The 23,647-nt window shown below is 38.9% G+C and overlaps 1 protein-coding gene across 2 annotated transcripts in view; it reads right to left on the minus strand.

Moving 5' to 3' along the window:
• The window catches only part of TRIO (trio Rho guanine nucleotide exchange factor), a 198,004-nt gene that overhangs the window by 106,118 nt on the left and 68,239 nt on the right, over positions 1-23,647 (minus strand). For both annotated transcript variants that reach the window (XM_026841539.1, XM_026841540.1), the window contains exons 12-17: positions 17,831-18,000; positions 16,746-16,920; positions 10,200-10,395; positions 9,414-9,580; positions 2,456-2,575; positions 874-1,065 (exon numbers count right to left, since the gene is read on the minus strand). In XM_026841539.1, coding sequence (XP_026697340.1) covers positions 874-1,065; positions 2,456-2,575; positions 9,414-9,580; positions 10,200-10,395; positions 16,746-16,920; positions 17,831-18,000 — 1,020 coding nt within the window. The remainder of the gene's footprint in view (positions 1-873; positions 1,066-2,455; positions 2,576-9,413; positions 9,581-10,199; positions 10,396-16,745; positions 16,921-17,830; positions 18,001-23,647) is intronic.

A 23,647-nucleotide genomic window follows, 5' to 3' on the forward strand; every position in this document is an offset into this window, starting at 1 on the left:
CAACTGTACAGTTCAGGACAACCTAAGATATGACTGCAGAGAAAGCAACCTTGTCAGCCTTCTCACTAACTGCTTTGTGAACAAGTAGGATGAAGCTGGTTTTCTCTGACTCACAAAAAACCCGGAATTAGCCATCTGAAGTACTTCCGCTAAAACCTCTGTGGAATTGTTTATGGTTTAAGCAAAACTTCTTGAAACAAGCAGAAATCCACTTGTACATTGTGTACATCGTTTCATCTTGAAAATGTTTTACAGGATTTTTCTCAATTAAAAATAATCTAAGTAGTATTTAAAGGGGAGAGTAATAGAAGAGGCAGATGAAGATTTCTATCTTCACCAATAATGACTGCACTGTGGTAATGTACCTTCTTTGAAGTTTGCTAATTGACGCAAGTGTAGCCAGACCAATTATACTGTAGTCTCTTAGCAGTTAGTACAATTTGTCTCCTATTCATTTATCATAGAATGGTTTGGGTTGGAAGGGACCATTAAAGATCATCTATAGTCCAACCTCCCTGCCATAGACAGGAACATCTTTCACTAGATCAGGTTGCTCAAAGCCTCATCATTAAAAATGTCTTCCTTACATCCAATCTAAAATCTACCCTCTTTCAGTTTAAAGCCATTACCCCTTGTTCTGTCACCGTGGTAAAAATATCTTTGTCTTTATATATTAAAAGGCTGCAACACATGGTTTCTCTTTCTAAGGCAGCTAGTAAGATGATTTGCTCTTTGCATTTTTTGTTTAACTGCAGTTGTTATCAAATTAGTAAATGTAACCAAACCTAGTCAACCATTTTTTGAGGTAATGCTGTTTTACGTCATACTGAAGAATTAACCAAGGCAGACAGATATCATGTAGCATTTCTGTACCTGTTCAGAAGTTTTATAGAAGGCAACAGAGGCATTCACAAGCTTGAGACGGTCCTCCATCTTCAGCATCAGTTGCTGCCAATGGGAAGCAACCTTCTCTGCACACTCCCGGATCATATCCATATCATAGTGATTAGCCTGAAGCATTGCCTCTGCCTTCTGCTGAACCTGCAGGGCACTCTGATGTGTTTTCTGACAAGAGGTGAAAATTCAAGACTTCAGTGGAGCACTTCATTTTCTTGAAGCCCTCAAAGGCTCACATTTTCATTGTGTCAATGCCACTTCTATACACATGCACAAACATACATCAACTAAAAATAACCATCTAATATTAGTCGCTGCATGATTTTACTATGCAAATACAAAGGAAAGAAATCTATCAGATCAACAATGACTAGCAGTTTGTAAGCACTGCCTAGCACTAAGTCACACATTGCACATCTGAGTTGCAATACACTTTAATTATGAATTTCAGGTTGATTTTCTTTCCCTTCATGGTGAGGAAAAAGAAGGTAGAAAGGATGTATCTTATTTTGGCTTGATTGCTTTTACTGTCCTCACAGCTTTACTGCAGTCTTTCACACATCAGTAGTGAACAAATGAAGGTGCAGCCATGCAGGCCAATACAAAAGACAACTCTCCATTCATTATAAGCAAATTTGTAGTTCTCTGTTTACACATATACTTGCCTATTATCTGGAACCCCTAACTGTAATAAGCATTATTATATCCAAGTACAGAATGTCACAGAAAACACAGAATTTAAGCTTCCTAGTAATTTAGTCTTAAATTGTCCAACACCTAGACATCTCATGATTTTTATACATGAGAGTTACCAAGTTCTCAAAGTGAGGGTACATATAGTGCAAACTGTAGGGAATCATATAACTCCACCAAATAGCAAATGAACATTAAAGAACTACTGCAAGACAGAGTACTTCTGAAAATAGTTTTCCCAAACAATCACAACATTGGTTAATCTTTCAACAAAACTAAAGGTCTTAAAAAACATATGCTATATATAATCAATATCACCGTTAGGTCCTGAGATAGTGCATATAAATTAATAATACTGCATTTCAGCCAGTCTTAAGATCTCTGCCTATTTTTTGCAAAGATATAACAAATCCTTTAAGTTGAGTTTGAAGTCATGGCAGGAGGATGGACACATCACCACACACAAATTTCAATGAAACCTACTATCAAACAAAAATGGAAACATTAAAGGACCGTAACACATAAACCTGGTGTTTGCTGTTCCATTTATTCTTATCTTTAACAGTTAGCATTATATGTTGTATTCTAACAAAGGGAAACACCATTTTCAGTAAAATTGCTGTGAACAGCTATCACTTTACAAAAATGCAAAAAGATACTGAGAAGATATGCGCACCTGGAATTGCAGCTCCAAAATGAACAAGAACAAAAAACCCCACCTTCCTTTTTGCCATAAGATGATTTCAACAACTTTTCCTAAACTCAAAATATCCAATATAGTGTGAACCCAACAGTGCTACTGACAGAGACTCATGAACTCTAATACAAGACTTCTTGGCTATGGTTGCTAAAATGGTACTTTTACCTCTATTGCATGTTGAAACTGCTCATGCTCCCTCTGTAACTGTTCTGCCTCCTGCAAAGAGCTAGCAGTGATAAGCCCAGCATTTAACATTGACTCTCCATTTCGGATCCAGCCCAAAACCTGTAACAAAAGAGAACACCATGAAATATATAATTCCACTGCCAACATGCAAAAAAAAAAAAAAAGCATCATTGCTAAGGGCAAAAACATTTAGTGTCACCTAATGCAGTACTGGAATTGATGACTAAAAGATTTATTAATTACATATTTAATTATATATTCAATAAACACAATGAATTACATTTACTATAATTTCACTTAGCTGACCCCTCATATGTTTCAGTCAACTACTACATGCTTGTGATTTCAGTTTATGCTCCGAACAAGGTTGCATTTCTGAACACCATTTCAGTCACCTGGAAAAGAGGAAGAAGCTACAAGCAATATTTGCCTAAGAGCCAGTGTCAGTAATGTAAACTGAGGACATGCACCTTAGTAAGAAGTAAGCAAATCATTTTTAATATTAATGTTGAAAACAATGTGATCATTGAGTGTCTTTTAATTGCTTAAAGATTTTTGGTTTTCAGAACATGCCTTCTTTGACACATCCACAGAAAGCAGAACCACCCCTGGTTGGGGAGAAGCTTCAGGAGGCCACCCAGTGCCTTCCTTACCAGCAGCAGCAACATCCAACCTTAAGGCCCCTCCTAAAAGATCTGTGCTTCGTTCATTACTCAAGATTCCAATCCCATGCTTTCACTAGACATTTTTATCACCAGAACTTTCTAATGTCTAACACTCAAATCTCTCACTGTAATTCTGGCTCATTTCATTTCTCCTACTTACAACAGGGGGGGGAAAAAAAAAAGCAAACCAAACAAAAATTGTCTCCCTTCTGGCATCAGCTTTGTTTTTCCCCCACTTCTTCTTCTCTTGTTGACCACAGTCTCTTCAAACTCTCCCATGTGAAGCTAGCTGCCTTATTTTTGTCACTGCTCGTTTATGACTTGATAACCATAACTTTGGTCAAAATTTTTCAAACACTGAGTAAAGCTGGATATAAATCAGGTTATTCACTGTCATCTGTAAAACTTTTCTATGGAACTACTGTCCAGCCAGAAATTACCCCTGAGCTGTATTTGTTCAGCTGATTATTCCTGCCAGTACATCATGCTCTGTATTTGTCACCAGAAGAAATCATATTCTTGCAACACAATCTTCCCATACATTAATATAATTCTGAACTGTAATCCAGTGTCTTCCAACAAACTTAAATCCCTTTTCCAGCTTCTTTTGCCTTTATCTTCAAATTTAAAAGCATAATCTCTTCTCTAATGTGTACATTTTCTAACTGAAAACATGAACTAGTATCTAAACAGACTTCTACTTTTTTTTTTAAAAAAATTTGAAATATATTTTTCGATCCAGTGAGTCTCTTAATAACTTTTGTTACTGAGTACGGTTTTCCAGCAAGTTATCATTCATGGCAATGTAGTCTCATATGCTATTCCCATAGTACACTAGGGCCAGACAGACTAAACTATTTCAAAAGCTTTAATGGAAGGAAAATCTATGCCATCTGCTTTTTCACCTCTACCCAGAAGACCTGTTACCTTGTTGTAAGGTAACAGAAACAGGATTTATCTATGTGAAGCTCTGCTTAATTACTCCATGTCAACCTTTTCTCCTCTAGTCATCACTGTTCAGGTTTAATAATCTACTTGTTTCAGTATTTTTTCCTGGGTATTATGTTAAACTAGCTGACCTATAATCCTCCTTTAGCTAATGCCTTCCCACTTTTGAGAAGTAAATGTTAAGTTCCAGGCCTCCAGGATCTCACCCAGTCTCCAGAAGTTTGGAGAAGATAAGCACTAACATCTCTGACATTATTTCAGGCAGTTTTCAAGGTATTCTATGGTGAATTCCTTTGGACAGTTGATTTGAAAATAACCAGTTTAAGCATATCTTCTCTAACTTTTTCCTAGTAGTTGATTTTAGACCTTTAACCACTGGTAATAAATGTATTAACTACCAAATCACAGTTAGCTCATAACACTAAACACTTTCCTCTAGTGATACACATACGACACTACCATTAATGCTGCTGTGTCACATTATTACTAAGTGAATCAGGATGATGTGACTATAGTCATAGACTGAAAACACAGGCAGAAACCAGGAAAAGGACCTATTAAAACACAAATCCATAAAAGCAAAAGACAAATGTGGTCTACATGTGAAGTACACTCTAACATATCTTTAACAGCTCAAAGCAACTGAGGCCTAGCCATCTTGACACAACACCCATTCCCTCAAATCTGCATCACAGACTCACCCTCCACATTATGCTTATCCAGACTGCAATACTGTTGTATTAGTAATGCAGTTTGTCCCACTTTTGCCTGCACAATAAACAGCTAACAAGTTTTGGGTTATTTTTTACCCCGATACCATGTATTTGAATTCTTCTGTATAAATCCTGCAAGTCTGTAGAAGAGAGTAAGTAAGTTTGCAGTGCAGACATAGGGCATGACAGCATCTCCCAGATGTGTAACTGGGTGCACATTCTGCTCCTCTGGGGAGAAAGCGCTGTGTCAGTTGGAGCCTTGTGGGGAGGCAAGATGATGGCTCTGGCCTTGGAACAATCCCTCCTGCTGCTTCCAGGACCACAGCATGGGGGCACGTGAAAAAAAAAAAAAAAAGGGCAACTTCTGAGGGAACTAGGTGGGTTCAACAGACTGTAGACAGAAACTATGCTTGGAGGAAAGGATGTGTCTTGTAAGAACAATGAGGGCAAATGATTTTGTTTTTAAATTCCCTTTTTTATTTCTACTTTGTCTTACAAAAGCAGTTCTGAACTGCCTCTCTACCTTACAAAATAATTCTTCCAGGTATAGATAGTGTAACAGAACACACCTCCTTAGGGTTTAAAATACATTTAGCCTTCTCCAGAAAATTTATAACGAAGGAGAATGCTTAAGCAGCACCAATTCAAAGCTCCTCTTGACTTGGCATCCCATAATACACAGCAGAGAGAGCTAACACAGAACCTGCCATTTCAAACACACTGATTTGCTCTCCTGTTTGTTGCAGGTCAGGGTGCAAGTGCAGAAGCTCGTGGAACTCACAGGAGAGAAGTTGCCAGCAGCACCTTCCCCTTCCCTCCGCTCTGACTCAAGGGGAAGACAGAAGCACTAGTAAATGGCAAGCCTGTTCCTTCAGGGCTGCTGTCTTCCAGTGTTTGTTGGCATGTTCTCATCACCTCACTGTAAGTTTGGGTGGACTACACACCCCATCTTTCCCCTTGCAGCCTTTAGCAGGCTAGAAAATCATCAGTAGAGCGTCAGCAAAACTGTGGAAATGAAACAGACTTTGGGTCACTTGAAAGGGTCAAATATGTAGAGTTCTATAGAAAAAGGCTTAAGATTAGTTTCTTGGACTGATTTTTGACTGTAACTAAAAATGATCATGAGACAGACCTGCTTCAGCTTGCTGTCCTAGCTACATTTTCATATCCATATGGCACTATGTGAAGTGCCAGGACACTCTTCCTGAGTAGTATTTTGGGAGAATCAGAGCTCAAGCACTGAACTGTGCTCGCACAAAGCTGAAAGATGGCCATGTGAGAACACAAAGCACCTCACGGTACTCTTGATGGTACAAGCTTGTACTTGGTACAAGTATTTGTACGCTGTTGTACAGATATGAATACATATGTATATATCCAAGAACATACATCATGATCAGAGTAGCAGATGATATTGCACTGGAAAGGCTTAATGAGCACAGTAAACCCAGTTGGATTGGTTTTGGAGCTTGGTAAAGAGTTTGACTCGGGCAAATGCTGCATATTAAGCAGAGCAAACCATTCATTCTACAAAGTGAGTACATGGGAGTGACTGCAGTAACAAGTAATCCAGCAGCTATATTTTAAGTGATTTTTTAAAAAAGTCTGGCAAACATGCAAGTGGAGTTCTGGATGAGACAGATAATTTCTTAATTATTTCTCTGTCTCTGTCTACTTATACGACCCTGCCCTGCATAAAACACTCAACTTTTCTTTTTCATTTTATTTTTCCCATACACAGCTGTCCCTTCTTATTTCAGTAAGCATCCTCTTCCACCTATCTTTTGAGGTTTCCCTACACTGTAAACTTCTACCTTGTTTTGCCATTTCTGCACCTATTACACATCAAGTTGACGAGCAAATTCTCTGCAGGTTTTCTTTAAACCTCTGTTTGTCTTCTGGCTCTCCTGCTTCCTCCTGGTCCTGAGGCTTGATCTACAGAACTTCCATGTCACAAAGCAGAACTGATAAGGTAGTCAAGTAAGAAGCAACACTGGATATTTTTATCTGCTTTCTGTACTTATTTGATAAGAATTCACTAAGCTCCAAGTTTCATTACCTAGTACTGAAGAGACTCCTTCCAAGTATTTGACTAAAAAACTAAGACAAGAAGCAATTTGCTGGTCTCCATTGTAGTAATCTGAGAGATGAACCCCATAAAAAAATTCCTGCAGCGTTACAGTCTAACCTTTTCACATGACTGCAAACTATATATTTTTATATTGTTTTTATATATGGGAAAACACAATAGCTATAACATCAGTTTGGCAGAAAAAAAGTCAAACGGAAATCCTGTTAAAATCCTTGCTATGGAGGCAGTATCCCATCTATAAAATAAGTATGTTTGCACCCAGTTCATCATCAATACATCTGGCAGAAAATCATAGTAATTGAACTGGAAAACCATGTGTTCACTGCTTCAGGCAACAAAACACAAACAGATTGAAGAGAAGGTTTACCATGTCATTTTACTCTCAGGTAACACACCTGCTGTGACCTGCTGAGTTTTTCCCAGTGCAGAATAAATAAGACAAGATCATGCTTCCTATGAGACAATATAACATTCAGTTTTAGTTCCATTCAATTTTTAGGCCTTCAGGCTGAAGAAGTATTGCAGGTTAATCTGTACAATGAAAATCTGGAGTTTGTAATACACAAGCATTCTGTCAGCTAAATGTTCATGTAAGTTTGTTTGAAAACTCACGTCTATTATGACATTTAGTTCAACATAAAATCCCACTTGATACAGATGTGTTCTAGGAATATAAAACAATCAGATTTTTTTTTTTTTCTACTAAAGCCCAGTCTATTAAGAAAAGGCAGCTGGGCTAGAATAGTGTACTACCTATATCTTTATTGTAAGATACATTCATTTTTGCCAGTGCTTTCTTAAAAATCTAAGTTTGAGCTTCAGTTTCAGTCAGGGTTAGCAGTGGTTCAGAAAAGTTACAAAGATCTTACAGAATGACTTGTAAACCACATACTAAGTGCAACATGGATATTCCTCTACAGTCCATGATGTTCATCATCTGTTTGCATCTGCCAAAATATAGAACACTTGTTCTGCAAACACAGGTTTTAAACGTGTGTCTTCCTTGTCACATTTAACTTGCATACAAAGCTAGTGGAGCTACTTACTTTACTGTGGGAGCAAGCAATATAAATATTTATTTAATAGCATGTCTTTGAAATATTACCCAGGTGCTATATTCTGTTCTGTAACTGAATATTATTTCAGTATCATGGGAATTAACAATTTCTTTTTCTTACTAACCCATCCTAACCCCCAATGTACCTCAAACAGATGAGATTGCCTCAGCTGGCATTCACACTTTCTTTTATTTTTTTTTTTCCCTTAACATTAATCACATGAAAGGAGTAATATGTAATACGCATTCATGAAGATCAGCAAGTGCTAAGATGGATACAGGATAGTTCAGTAGAGTGTGCAAAGGCTTGAACTAGAAAGTCATGCCGAGATTGCACTGACAGCAGACACTACACAGTTCCTTGCATTCCTTTAAATCAAGGCCACGCAAAACTTTGGGTGTATTACTATAAAGTAACCAGCCATTGACTGGAAATACTTTGGGAACCTTCTATTCACCTCTCCTGTGCTAAATGCACCCCCTTTATATTACTTTGCAATTTGGGAGTTCTCACTTGGTTTCATGGTGGAGATGAAGTTTTCTAAGAGCTCATGACAAAGAGGAAAAGGACAAGTTGCACTGGGAGCCATTATGGGACACACTAATACAACAGAGACTGTAATAGACTTCTGTGATGCTAGCGTAAGCAAGATCAAAACCGCTTAACTTTCTAACGTTTTGTTTATTGTTTTTTAAACTTTCACCTACTTCAGTGGTTTTGCGCACACCATCTCAAATTCACCAACAGTTTAGGTGTTTATCTGATAAGGACCACAAAACTTGTCACTTTATTGCAAAACTTTGTTTTACTTCTCCTGGAAAGTAAACCATGCTGATACTATGTTATGACTATTTGTAGATGTCTCAAAGAATATACCAAAAAGTACTAGGCCAGTCTGTGCGGACCATCATAGAATGGTTTGGGTTGGAAGGGACCTTAAAGATCATTTAGTTCCAACCCCCCTGCATTGGGCAGGGACACCTTCCACTGGATCAGGTTGCTCAAAGACCTGTCCAACCTGGCCTTGAACACTGCCAGGGAGGGGGCAGGCACAGCTTCTCTGGGCAATCCTTGTCGCACCACCCTACAGTGAAGAATTTATTCCTGGTAACTAAAATAAATCTACCCTCTTTCAGTTTAAAACCACTACCCCTCCTCCTACCACTACAGTCTCTGATAAACAGTCCCTCCCTGTCTTCTCTGTAGGCCTGCTTTAAGTACTGGAAGGTGTATCACCAGACATTTTTACTGATCAGCATACAGATGATAAAAGCATGAGTTTAACATTAGTTCAAACTGCTCTGCACTTCAAACACTTGACTTGTACCCACGTAAAAATACAGACCGTTGACGCAAATTGAACAATGCGCTTTGTGTTATCAGAGGATGAAGGTTCTTGGTGCTCAATTCCCAGTCCCTCCCTGCTCCACAGGCAGAAGTCGATGTCTCGCCCCCACGTACCTGCTTGACCTCTGCCTGCAGGTGCCGCAGCTGCACGCACTGCTCCAAGTGCTTCCGGTGCTGCTCAGCCGCCAGGTCCAGCTCCTGCTGCTTCTCGTGCAGGAACTCCAGCAGGTCCTGCACGCGAGTGGCCATGTCCACGTCTCTGTCACAAAGCAGCTCGACACCTGTAATCAGCCAGTCCTTTTGTCAATGACTTGTGAGTCTTCCTGAGGCCAACAGCCCGTTTGCACTGTTTTACACTTACTTTTCCACTTCCTCTACGGAGTTCAACTTTGTCTTCAGAGCATTTGCTTAAATGAGTGTAGGTTTTTGCACTCTTTAAAAACGCAATATGAATTTGTAGGTTTTTTAAAGAAACTTGAGATCTACTCTAGATGACTGTATACAGTTAAAAATATCAAGTAAAGGGGCATAAGAAACAAAAAAGGAAGACTTATTACTTGAAAGTTGGAAAGTTTTGGCTTGACTGCATTGCTCCAATTAACTATAAAATTAACTCCCTGCTATTTACTCTAATTTTACTGACATCCTGAGTGGAATCCCTTTCTTTAAAACCTAAGCATCTTCAGGTGTTACCAACTCTTAAGATAAAAATTACATGCCATACTAACAGCATATTCTCATGAACACTATCAAATATTTTGAGTATTAAAAAAAAAAATAATCCCTGTCTCCAGTTTAAAGTTAACAGCATCGCTGTTATTTTCACACATCCCATGGAGAGACCACTGGGTAATTCTTAATAAAGCCACTGCCCCAAAGAGCACAAAGGAGCCATCTTACCAGATGCCTGCACTTCATTGACATACTGCAGCAGATCCTGCCCTTGGTGGATAACATCAAAGGTCAAGTTATTCATGGTCAGGGCTTTGTCTGCATGATGCTGGAGCCTCTGTTCTGCTATTGTAAGATCTTCAGTGTCAAAATCATTCATCTGCTGAGAGAGCTCATCATTCCAGGACTCGAGGTCTGAAATTATCTGGGAGAAAAAGGAGGAAAACATTACATAACATATGTTTCTTTCCCATGTTGCACTTACAATGGAGCTCAGGAACTTGAGTTTTTCATTGTTGACTGATTTCACTGATCAGGTTCAACATGGTTCAGACATAGGCTGTCTTAGGATGGATTTAAAATTTTGGCAAACAATCCAGAAGAATGTCTTTGAAAACTGCTACAGCTACCCTTCAACCAGTGCTTGCAATACTATGGGTAGCCTTGCCTTGTTTAAGGTACTCCTTTGTCAACATACCACTTGCAGAACAGATGAAGTTAACATGTTTTTATCTCCACTTTTAAAAGAAAATGTTGATCTAAAACATCCTCTCAGTTCTCCACACTGCACCAGGCAATAATTCACACATCAAGAGCCACCTTAGCTTTCAGTTATGTCAGTCTTGAGGCCTTTTACAAAAAAGCCAGCTCTACCCTTTTGTGAGCAGGAAGCATCAGGCTCTGTGAGCACCTCTGACTTCTGCCAGACAACAGAGAAACACTCCTTGTCACAAAAGGCAGGGTACTTAGCAAATGGAGCAAAACCAGAAAGTATTACTTTATTACGGTATTAGTGTAACGTCAGAGATACATTTGCTTGCTGAAATCATTCAGCTACACTTCAGTTTACACTTTAATTCTGGATTTTACTCTTGTCATATGTCCAAAGAAGGGTAACCAAGAAAGTTGTTCTTTTTTTTTTTTAAACACATGTATCACAACAGTCAGTCCTTTTCTGTCCACACAAGTGCATTTTACAAATCATATTGCAAAACCTGTCTGAAATGTAAACAATTCCTTTTAATTAGAGTACAAAACTGTTTAAGTCTTACGATCCTCATAGATCCAAGTGGGTTGAGTTTTTATGGCACGTTTAATCCATCAACTACTTCAAGCAAGTATGACACACTTATCCCTTGAGCCCCTAATCAAATCTTTCTACAGAATTTTCAGCAGTTTTGCCACAAACTTCTGCAGTACATTTGGAAAACAAAATTATAGCTATCAAGAACCAAGTATGGCTTAGCTCCAGAGTTCTACGATTTCAGGAGTAGGACAAACTGATGTGAATGGTTCTGGACGACAGGAAAATACCTATTTATGCAGCAAGACAGCAAAAAAAGGATCTGACTAAATGAGCTGTAGCAACGAAGTAGCTGACTGCATAAATATTTAACCAAAGTCATTTGTTGTCAGCAAAAGGGATATGCCACTACACTTTCCAAGTGGTTAATCAGAGTTGTGAAGCTATTGAAACTCTTAAACTACAAGAGAAATCCCAGGAAAACAGGCCTTCTACAAAAAAATAGAATTGAAGAGAAAGCAAAGTTAAATAATCTGTATAAAATTTCTGCAGTCAGCTGCAATCTTTCTTGAAGGCTTGTTTCCATACTGCTCACATGGCACCATTAAAAAAATGGACACGTCATGCAATTATTGTTAAAATTGTGGCATCAGTGAGTCACTTCCTGTTTTAAAGGTGTCGGGTAAGAATTTCACTTGATCCACTAAGTATTCAAGTTTTGCACGTGCCATGATGAGAGATACTGAACAATTAGCGTAGCTATTTGCAATCCCTAATCCCAATCAGATAGCTCTACCAAAGTGAAAACAGGCAGAAACTCATGTTTCAGGGCTAACACTGAAAAACAGAAAAGCTGATGGGCAAGGGATGCAGAAAGTTATACAGGATAAGGTTTTTAGTCACTGCTTGAAAGTTCTTTCATCTCTCTTCCATGTGCTCTCAACATCACACATGTTATCTATTTAAGCATTATGAGTGGCTTACCCTCCCACAAAATCCTCCACAACTTTTCTTTATTTCCCTTTTACTTGGTCCATATTCAACACGTCTCATCTACTTTTTCTGCTCTTCATTTCCTTTTAACTGATCTGAAATATTTCAGAAACTTCAAGGCTTCCTGACAGTCTAGTTTGAGAAACTGCTTACTTCCAGCTACCGTCCCTGTCTGCTCTCACACACCTCAGATCTGCTCTTCTCTCAGCCCAACTTCAAAAGTCTGTGACATTCATTACTAAAAGGAGTGGAGGTCATCTAACATTTGTTTCTTCAAACCATCCACTACATTAAAGAAGTTCTCACAAATCATATTAACCATCTTATTTTCATCCAGTTCAGTTAACTTTCATCAGTTAGAAATAACTGTAGTTAGACTTGGTCAAACTGAGATATCTGAGCATTAAAGAAAGTTGTGAAACTCTGCTGTCAAAACATCATCTTCCTCCGTCTTTCTAAATGCCATTAAAAAGTGGATTAAGATTTAACATGGCACTTTTATGCCACTGTTTTAAAAGGAAAGCCAGTCCATCTCCCTTCAAAACAGATGACAAAACCTTGCCTCTCTTAATAGTAAATTGAATGGAAATAAAGACAATAAGCTCACAATAGGACAAGTCTGTGGCTAAGTCCCAGTATTTTTATAATAAGGGTTTAAGTAGATTGTAGTCACAGTGTCCTCAGACTATCCTGAGATTCACTGTACCTGATATAAACAACATGTAGTTTTATGAGGTCAACACTGTGTGTCACCTCAGCCAAGAGGTTTCAGTACTACTGTCTCCAGAAAACAACAATGAACAACACTAAGAATTATAAATGTTTCCCATGTTATTTCATGCAATGCCAAGGTTAAGATCATGGCCCACACATTGTTTAACGCAGTATGAAACACACTGTACATGAGCAAGACATTCCTTGTCCCCATCAAAAGACCAGAGAGCTCATGATTCAAATAAATAATGCCAGCATGTCCTACATTCATTCAACAGATAAGTAGTAAGTGAACATCATAACAGAGGTTCCTAACAAGGGCAGTAAACCTTACATTTTTTCAGCAGTAATTAGGTGGCAAAAGGTGATCTATTTTGCCATTGCACCCACCGTGCAAAACTGAAATGCATTAAAGGCAGAGTTAAAACAAAAATAATGTGCATTAAAGCCCTCTCTGCCCACACTCTTCAGTGCTTCCCCTTAAGTTCTGCTTTACAAGCAACAGAAGACTCCTATTTTGTTTGTAAAGTTTTATCAAGAGAGTTAGCATTAATCAAATAGAACAAAGACGAATAGCTAATAGACATCTAAAGTAACTGAATCACAAATTAATACAGCTCTCAGGAAATGGACAACCCAACATAAACACAGGGTAACTACTTACCATAGCATGTGTTCAAGAAGTCCCTAGTGCAGAGTCTGAGCTGCCTGATATTCCTAGGTTTTAACAAATGTAAAGGTAACAGTGACGGGAAACAAGACAAGGTATAACACAGAAGGAATGCTGACTCTTTCACACTCAGTGAGAAAGAAATAAAGAAGCACAGGTCTCTTTCTCAGAAGGGTCTAACTAGTGTTCCTTGTACCAACTGGAAAATATGTGCTGAGGAGAAAGAAAAAGGGAAAATGGGAAAGGGAGAAGACTTGGGTCTCTGATCCAGCACTTTTCATCCTTGCCTTTTCAGTTGTATGACTTAACAGGCATCTTGTAAGCGTGGTCCAAAAATAGAGTTGAGATAAAGCTGAGAGTTGAAAAGTGCGTGGTATGCTTTGTGTGGAGCCCTGACATAGGCCTCAAGGCATTTAAGTTACAGACAAGCAAAACTGCATAGATGAGACAATGCACATTTTAGACTTCATATATTGTCACCAATGTTACCTTTCCACAGTAGTTAACATCTTCCTCATGCTACTAATCACCCTAGCAAGGGACTCTGAGTACATTATTTTGTTCCTTCTTGCCTTTACTTAATACAGGCAATCACACCAGAGTCCTCACACCAATGGCACTTAAAAGCCTACCGAGGATAGAGAAGGTCAAGTGTATAAGCCAAGAGCAAGAGGCAAGACAGAGACAGTGCTGCAGTTAGAGCAATTTCAGAAGAGTGGGAAAATCTGAAAAGTTGTAGGATAAAAAGGCAGCAACTGAAAGAAACAGAGTATTTTATCAGTGAATAATAACCCTGCAAGAAAATCTCACCACTGTCCCCAGAAGCACAACTGCACAGTATGATCCTGCAGTGCTAGGGGAACCCTTTGTCCCATTTTAGCTCGTGTTATTTTGCAAGCAGTAAGACAAGCTAGCAACATTACTCGCCTTCCAGAAAAACTGTCCTCACAGGATGCTGCCCTGAATGAACTGCTCCTACGGCCAAGTCTTAATTGACTGGACCAGTCACACAAAATCCTCAACAAAGGACGAGGTCAAAACAAGGTCTGCAAGTTCCTAGCTGGCATCTGGCTCCTCCTCACTATCATGTTACTTCAGCTGAGCTTCTGCTTTCAAACAACTGACCTGGAGTTAGTCCTTGCATTTTCTTCCTGGAAATTTCCCAACAGATGTCTGCCTTCAGGGAGAGGGAAAAAGAGAAGTGTGCTTTGCTGAGGAAGCAGAGAGAGGGCACGGTACAGAGACAGCAAAGAAATCAACATTTTGCTGAAGACACTCTGCAGCCAGGGTCATTCTGTTCCCCGCAGGGCTCCTTGGAAATCTTAAACAAGCACAATTTTTGTTTCCAAGCCATATAAACAAAATACAACATAAAGCAAAGTACCAACTACCTTATTGAAAGGGTTTTGGTGTATATGCCAAAATGTAAAGCATGTCAAATGTCAGCTTTATAAAAAGCAAGACCTGTCAAGTTAGGGTTTGCAGCTTTCCAGGGCAAAATCCTATAGACACTGCCAAACAACATGCACAGAAGTACTACCATCTATACAGATGCCGTCCTGTACTGTAGGACTAGAAAGGGTCCTGCAACAGCCTTCTGCTGTTGTAGAATCCTGGTTTATGTAACCCACAGCAGAGAGTAATCACCTTAATCATGAACTTCACTCAAACCTTCAACCTGATCCTATTAATCTTCTTGGTATGTCTTGCCACCCACAGCTTCCACACTTCCTTAGTAAAAGTGTTTTGAGAACATCACACAGACACTGAGCACTGCAGATCACTTCTACAGAGATAGTAAAATTGCTGACAATCCTGTAGAAGGGGACATCTTTTATCTTTCTCCACATATACCAGGCATCAAATTAATTATTACAATTCTGCCAAAACTTTTCCCTTGCACACACAAGACAGCTAGTCTCACACAATGAAAGCAGCAAATTCCCTGTAGACTGGTGTGAATTGCAAAACAAAGAACCTTCTTAGTCTTCCTTTACACCACAGTCATTATTGCTGTGGAACGCAAACTCTCACTTCCTCTATGGGCATGGATCAAGGAACTGTGTCTGCCTATTCCTGCACTGTACCTAACTAGGCTTGCTTAACTAAATCAGACTTCAGCAATGATATCTAATTCTGATTTTAAGAAAAAAAACAAAACAAAACAAACAACCACCTGAGAAGCTATTACATTTGCCAACTGCCTCCCTGCCCTTACACCATTCATACCCCAAGAGTAGTTGCAGCTTTTACTAGATACAAGCAAAGGGCATAAAATCATTACTATTAGTTCTGGTTTCCAGAGTTCTGAGATAAGCCATTATATACTCAAACAGGATCATGGAAAACGCTGACCTGAGCCACCAAATCAGTTTCAGTCACTGTGGACAGCACTAGCAATTTTACAGAAGTCATATGAACTTAGCTGAAGCTTTATAATGAATGCAATTCTATTAACCTAAGCTCCATGTAGTGTTCCATGTCTGTTTGTATACATGTCCCTGCACACAAACAGAAACTTTCCAACTGATAAGCTGTAAACCTCCTCCAAAATTTGGACAGTCTCAAAACTTCTTGAAGTTTTGCAGTGGTGTGGCACTACAACTACTTTTGCATTAATTTTCAGAGGTGGAAAAGAAACTTTTTTAAAAAAAGAGACAGACAGACAGCCCATAAAACATCCCCAAAAATTAAAACAGAGTTCCAAACACCACTTGTAGTTGCCAACTGAAAAAAGACTGCTGATTTGGAAAAGAACGAGAAGAGGGGTGTTACTGCAAAGGAAGAGTTTAGAGGGTTTGTACTAAACCATCCTGCAAGTCTTACTCAGATTAACTGTAAGCATACTAGTTATATCAAGGTAGCTTGATATTCAAACAAACTTACCAGAGAAAACAACTGGTCCATTATGATTTTACAAGACACTTGCTTAAAGATGCACTTGGAGCCAACCAGAGCTTGAGTTAGTAACAAAAAGCTCAGCTCTGTCTTTCCTGTCACTTTCACATACAAGTCTTGAAGCCAAAAAGTTCAGGTAAGAACTAAATTTATCAGTCATTTGCGCCACATGCCAATGCACCCACACAACAACAATCTCAGCATACACGTTCCTACATGAGAGAAGTGCAGTACAACTCTAAAGGCAGACACTCACATCTATTGCATCTCTTTCAAATATGCGGAGCTGCAGAAACAGCTCAAGCTTGATCTTGCGTTCTTGAAAAAGCTCCTCCATCTGAGATTGGGCCTCATCCAGCTGCTGCAGGACTGTCTCTATGTGGTTGATGGAGCTGTTATGGGGGGTCTTGTTACTAGAAATGGCAGAATCTCTATTCAAAGCAGAGAAAGGATGAAGAGGGGGAAAGAAAAAAATAGTATTATTGAAAAAAGCCTCGTACAATTTGGATGCTATACATGACTACAAAAATATAAGACTGTTTCAGATAAGGTCAGTGCAGCCATATTACACGAAAGCTAAGTCTGTACATCTTCGTTAATAAAAGTCCAAATTATGTTTTAGTACTTGGAAAAGCATTAGGAAATTAGATTACTTTCATTTTTTTACTAATTCAACATTTAAGGATATTCTGTTTACAGGAAGAAAAAAATTTAAAACAGAGACAAACCCTTTATTGTGAAAAGGACATGGCATATGATAATTATTTACCTCATTGAACATTCTTGGCAATGAAAAAAATCAAAATTAGGTAATAAAAAAATTATGTAATCTTTTACTTTAGTATAAAACCTGCAAATCCAGATATGATAATAACAGCTCCTGCAGCAAAGCAGACATGTATCAGTGCAGCTGTGGCTCAAATTTATTTAGATTGTTACTGGATGAAATGGACTGCAAACTGATCATCTTTCTACAATAAAGTTACTTAGTAGTCTGCAAAACCATTTCAAATGTCTCTTTATAAAAAGGCTGTTGCTCAGAACTCAAAATGCCGTGGAGCCCTGCATATCAGACTACAAAAACATACAATTGCTCCTATCAAAAAGGTAGCTTATGTAAACAAAATCTCCTTCTTGTGGAGGTAGTATTTCTAAGCTAAGCTTCCTGTAAACAGTGTTAGAGTCCATCAGTACAGTGTGAAACATCACTGTAGTCCTAATATTTATAAGTTTTATTTATAGGTCATATCTTGTAGTCATGATCCGTACCCTCACAACACAAAGAGCCTCACAGAATATCAGACAAACACCATAAAAGACTGAAATAAAATTTTGTTTTACCTTAATTGCTGTATAAGATCTTCACCTTCTTTTATGACATTGACTGTAACCTGCAGAGTGGTCTGTTGTTGTTGACCAAAACGTTTTATCAGGTCTTGAACAGCCTCCACAGACTCAGCATAGACATCATCAAGCAGTTCTTTCTGTAGCTCTTCAAGCCATGTCCACAGCTAAAGGAGGAGAAAAAAAGACATGTAAGACCCAGGATCAGGCAGTCACTATTCCAAATCAATCTCACTGGACAAGAGAAAACAGACTGAGGTAGGAGGGAGAAACAAGATTTGTTTCTCTTCAAAGAAAAATCCTATCCTCAATTTAATGAAAACAAGCCTTTGTTTCAAATAAGGTTTTTGCTTCTTGGAAATACCAGGAAAGCTTTATCTGTGTTGCTAAGTCACCCTTTCTTTCCCATTTTCCTTCTACAGTACTGAGCGTATCCGATTGAACAGCACAGAGTTCATAGCGAGAATCCCATCTGCAGCTCTGCGCGAGAGTCCCTGGGAGGGAAATGCTATGGTAACACTCCCTCAGAGAAGGGAGGAAGGAAGGAAGGAAGGAAGGGAGATGTATTGTAGCCACCATCAAATTTACACTGCCAGGCTGACACATGCACAGACAACGTAACGCTTTTAATGGCCTTCAAAAAAAGGAAAAAGAAAAAGGCATTTCCGAAAACAAAACACAGAGACAAATCAGATGTGAGAAGTTATTTTTCCATCATGATCTCTACAACTATGGTGGTTACCGTCTTTATTTCAATTTCACACTACTACAACAAAAATATTCATAAGGTATGAATATTATGAAATTCATCAGTTAATGCAACATCTTCCCCCCCCCTCCCCCGAATATGTGCACATATCCATGTTCAGAACTGCCCACGCATCACAACTTATGCAAAAATCCCTAGGTATACACTAGCTAGGTATTGCTACTGGTCACTTGCACCCTGCCATGCTCTTTTCCACAATTTTATGAGGCAACCTGTTGCATCTTAAGCTGTGTGTAAATATTACTCATCAGCAAACTATTAGCCATCTATTGTGCAAATGCTAAGAACACTGCTTGAAGAGAGGGAGAACGTTTGTCTCCTGCAACACTAACAGCACTGTGAAACAGCTACTCTCCCAGGAAGCATTCAAACCAGGTCCCTCCTCTCTGTTTTAATATCACATCCCAAATGCTGCTATTCCAAGAACAAGGATTAGAGTAGGTTTTTATCTTGAAAGAATAACTCTGATTCTGATCGAAGGTATTAAGGTCTTTTGACTACATTTTAATCTCTCTGCATTTTTAGAGATACAAATAGGCTTTGTTAACTTTGAACCTAATTAAAAGGTTAGCGAAGTTAAAATACAGACATTAAGCAATCAAAACTGGCTTAATTTCAAAAGACAGAGAAATAAATGCTTTCTTTATTTCATTGCTTATCATTTTCTACAGAAATACCCATTTCATGCTACTGTTTGTATAATATTCTGATCATAAAGGTTTCCTAATTACCAGTGGTTACATTAAAATAGAAAACTCAATGAAGGATTCTAAATCTTGATTAATTGGATCCTTTGAAGCTTTGTTTTAGGACCAAATGCTGCTTTTTGTATCTTAGAGCCTTACATGCCTCCTGATACAGGTTTTGAGTTAACCAAGCTATATGCTACATTTTTACAATTGGGAAGAATTAGTGACACAAAACCAGACTCTTTTCTACAAACCTACTACCCACATGTGACCCCCCCCGCCCCCAACCAGAACTGTCTATTCATACACACTGTTATTCTGACTACTCATATGCTTCAAAGACAATGCCTGTCACAGACCTGAATGCAACTCCATAGCCGTAAACACAATTTCAAGCCACAGCAGTCTTTCTTATTAAAAGGAGCACAAATGAATAGAACTTACCAAGTGGGTCAAAAGCACTTGTCAGCATTCATTCCAGCATAACCCAATGCAGCATCCAAATGTTGTGGGGTTTTTTGGTTTGTTTTTGTTTTTTTTTTGTTTGTTTGTTTGTTTTTTTTTTTCCCAAATGCATACTTAGGAATGCAAATTTCACTTCCAGACAAATGAACCTTAAGAGCAAGAAGCCTGATGAAAACTTTACTCAAGTTGCAATGCCCAGAGGACATGTTTTTATTCCTCTCTTAGCTTATGTAGTTTATGTCTAGATCGTAATAGTAGGGTACCACATTAGAGAGCTTTCAAGTGAGCTGGTGTGTACACACAAGCAGTGCAGTTTGCAACTGTGCAGATATATTCAAGAGCAACACTTTATTGTTGCCTGCAGATCTAATGTGTTTGGTGCTGGCTGGAAGACCTCTACACTCCATGCATACTATACTGTCTATAAAAGGCCTAATGTTCAGAGATGTTTGTCACTGACAAACTGGGTTTAGAACCATTTTGAGTCTCTTGGACTATATCAAATTTGCCCCTTGGCTTTCTTACAAGCAGCTGTACTGCTGCTTCAGACAGGTCTAAGAACCACTTTAATTTTTTCCAATATGTCCTTTGCAGCTGGGTTGTGTCAGACCTGTACAAGGGACACCCGACCTCTACAATTCTTGTTCTTCACATATGCCTCAGCCGCTTATAGAAGTGGGTGGAGAGGATCTGGCAGGAGCAATGAAACTTAAAAGCGCTGGGCTGGTGATGTACTGTGCATGTGAATGCTTCCCTTGAAGCTCACCCTGGATGCTAGAGACGAAGACAACACAGAACAAGCAGATCTTTCCCTCTGCATGGCTAGTTCAAAGCAACACCAGCTGCCTAGAGCAGAAAGACAGGGGCAGTAGCACAACAAAGTGTTACTCTGACTGGCTTAGTGCCTGATCAGCACGACATGACTGTGTAAGCATGGTATCTTGCCCCCAAGGCACCAAAGGGCTCAAAAATACATTGCATTTGCCTAGTTCATTAGCTGAATTGCCCACTGCTTGAGAAGAAAAAGCATTTTATGAATGTGCTGAAAGAGGAGAGTAATTAGTATGCATTACTTGCCTATCTGTGATTCATATGCTGTTGGAAGTGGAACAATTTAAGCCATTTCTGAAGTGACTAAACAGCTCTATGACACTTCCATAGCAAAAGTGACTCTAATACATTACTAAATAAGCTTTTTACACTTTTCCACAAATTCAGTTTCTGACAAACAGCTTCCCCTCAAAATAATCTTGATGTTTATACACAAATGTCAGAATAAAGCCATCACAGATGAACAAAACTGTCAGGTTATTAAAGCTGGATAGAAATTCATGCCATTTAGCGAGAGGAGCTTAATTCATAATGGTGGCAATAGGCAGCTAGCTTGTATACAGCTTTAAAACCAGAATGAGCACTGGATATACTGGAAATTACGTAAATCACCTTGGTTTTGGATACAAAACTAAGGATGAAGACAGTACAAGGTTGCACAGCAAAGCCAAAAGAAAGCAAACAGTTTACAGCAGGGGGTGAACAGAGACTGGAGCTTACCCACACACATTCAGCAGTGCAGAACTACAGATCTTTACAGTGCAATGATTTCCTGAGGTAACACATTATTTCATAAAAGAGAGGTTGGCAACAAAAATCCAGAGGGGGAAAAAAAACCCCAACAGAAACAAACTCGTCATTAAAATACTACTAACTTTCTTTTAGTGTGAACTTTTGCATAACTTCCAGGCATGGTTTCTTCTATTCTCTGTAAAAGCAGCAGCATGAAGTTCCCTAAACAAACCACTGAGTCCTGTGACCTCTATAAGAACATTACCCAGTGGCAAGGCAGTTCTAACGTACAGGGAGAAAACCATATAAATAACTCAATCCAGTCACAGAAGGAGGCTCTTTTGCTCTTTTCATCTGCTCTTCACATCTTATCAGAATTGAAATTGGAGAAGGAAATCAAATTCTTAATCCTTGACAGGCAAATGTTTCACCCAGCAGACTTTTTTTTCCTTCATCTAAAAATAGCACAGACTAAGAAACATCTGCTTGAATGAGCCTGCATCCTGTGCTACCTCTTTCCTAAGTTCTTGGGAGCATGCCATTAGTCACTGAGATGGTATTATTTTAATTGTCTGCAACATCCTGGAAGTTTCAGTGTTTCCATCATGGGCCTCCATCCATTTAAGTCCCATCCCTGCAATCTCCTGAAAGTCTGCGGCTAAAGATGACCTTACTGTGTTTTGCTGAATATAATCAGAGAACAACTATTTTTGAGTAAATACCTTCCCAATTGCATAGAGTTATTTTATTAGGGTAAAATATCCATCACACTCACAATTTATTTTTTGTTTTTACAATAATGGCTTTTGGATATACAGCCAATCATTTCAGCAGACTACGACACAGTTTCTGCATGCAAAAACTTCCAATTCCTCTTTCTGCCCCTATCCCCCAGCAGAGTGTTGCAGTATGTGTATTACCACACACACAGTTGTTGAAGGAGCTATTATTTATACAGGGCCAAATGTTGCAATAGTATTCCCTAACAAGTATATGCAGGCTTAGAAAGGGGGAGGTGCATGTGTGTCTGCCTGTAAGCTTTGGCTTTCAGGACACTCAGTGGACAAAAACTGCATCCTTTCTATAAACAAAAACTGTAAGATGTTAAACTCCCAGAGTTTGTCTTCCAGGTTCTTCCAGTGACATTTAAGATAACAAATGTATGCAAATTTTTTGAAAATTAGATATAATTATCTTAAAAAGGTTCAAATATCTCCATCTATTCTACCATTATAATGGAATCAATTTCCTATTCAGAATAAATTCATCCTTGAAACAAAATCAAGTTTCTCACATCTTCCTAAAATTACATCATCTACTACCACACTGCTAGCAATTGTCCCATTTCTTAACTGAACAAGAAAAAATGTCCATACCATAACTTTGCATAGTTTAAAGGCCTATTTCTGCCTCACTTCTCTCAAGCACCTTGTGCTATTTCAATACTGCCTGGGCTTAAATCTGATCCATTTTTTTTCAAGCAAAGTAGCTAGCAGTGTTGAAAAACTCAAGAGAGAAAATCTGTGCTGGGTAACTCAATTGCAGTCCTACCACAGCAGTAAACCACCACACACCTTATTTCAGATTTAAAAACTGTCCTCCTCAATTCCCAGATTCAAAATGACTGGCATATCAAAGTACTGACTAGAGACTGCACTTCATATACCTTGCCAGACTTGTCACCTTGAGCATTGCTGTCCTATGACACAATAAACATATTCGAGATGCACATATGTCCAAGGGACTTCACACTTAGATGGGAGCATCCAAAAGCTGTTCTGAGGGCTGGAAAGGGCACGCAGAGGAGAACGTAGTCTTATTATGACATCCAAACTTAACCTGTAGACATCCAGCACAGAAGACTCAAATACTCAGGAGTGACAGGTAACCAGAAGAGCAGGTCTGTCCCCTGGGGTCTACCCTGGGACAAAACAAATGAAAGGCTGCACAAATGGACACCCTTCCATACCAGATAATGCAAAAGAAAGCATGTTTCTGGTAATGAGTTGTGAGACAAAGCAAGACCATTGTCAACAAGCTTTTTTTAATCAAATACACACGTCTCATAGCTAGATGTAAATGAATCAGCAGCTTTATGGCCAGAGGAAGGCCTCCTCAACATTCCCATGCACTAGCATCCTCAAAACAATGCCACCTTCCTTCAACAGCTTGCACAGACTACTGTTTCATTACTTTCGTTCAGGAACAGTGAGATTTTGTATCTAAAATCTTAGCCAATTCCACTTCCCTTTTCTTTGTTTCAACCTCAGTCTATTCTGGTGCAAAGCTGAGTTTGACTAAGATAAAAAAAGGGCATCTTCTAGTAAC

The sequence above is a fragment of the Athene cunicularia genome, assembly GCF_003259725.1.
Source record: "Athene cunicularia isolate RWA chromosome 2 unlocalized genomic scaffold, athCun1 chr2_part1, whole genome shotgun sequence".
NCBI classification, from domain to species: Eukaryota; Metazoa; Chordata; class Aves; order Strigiformes; family Strigidae; genus Athene; species Athene cunicularia.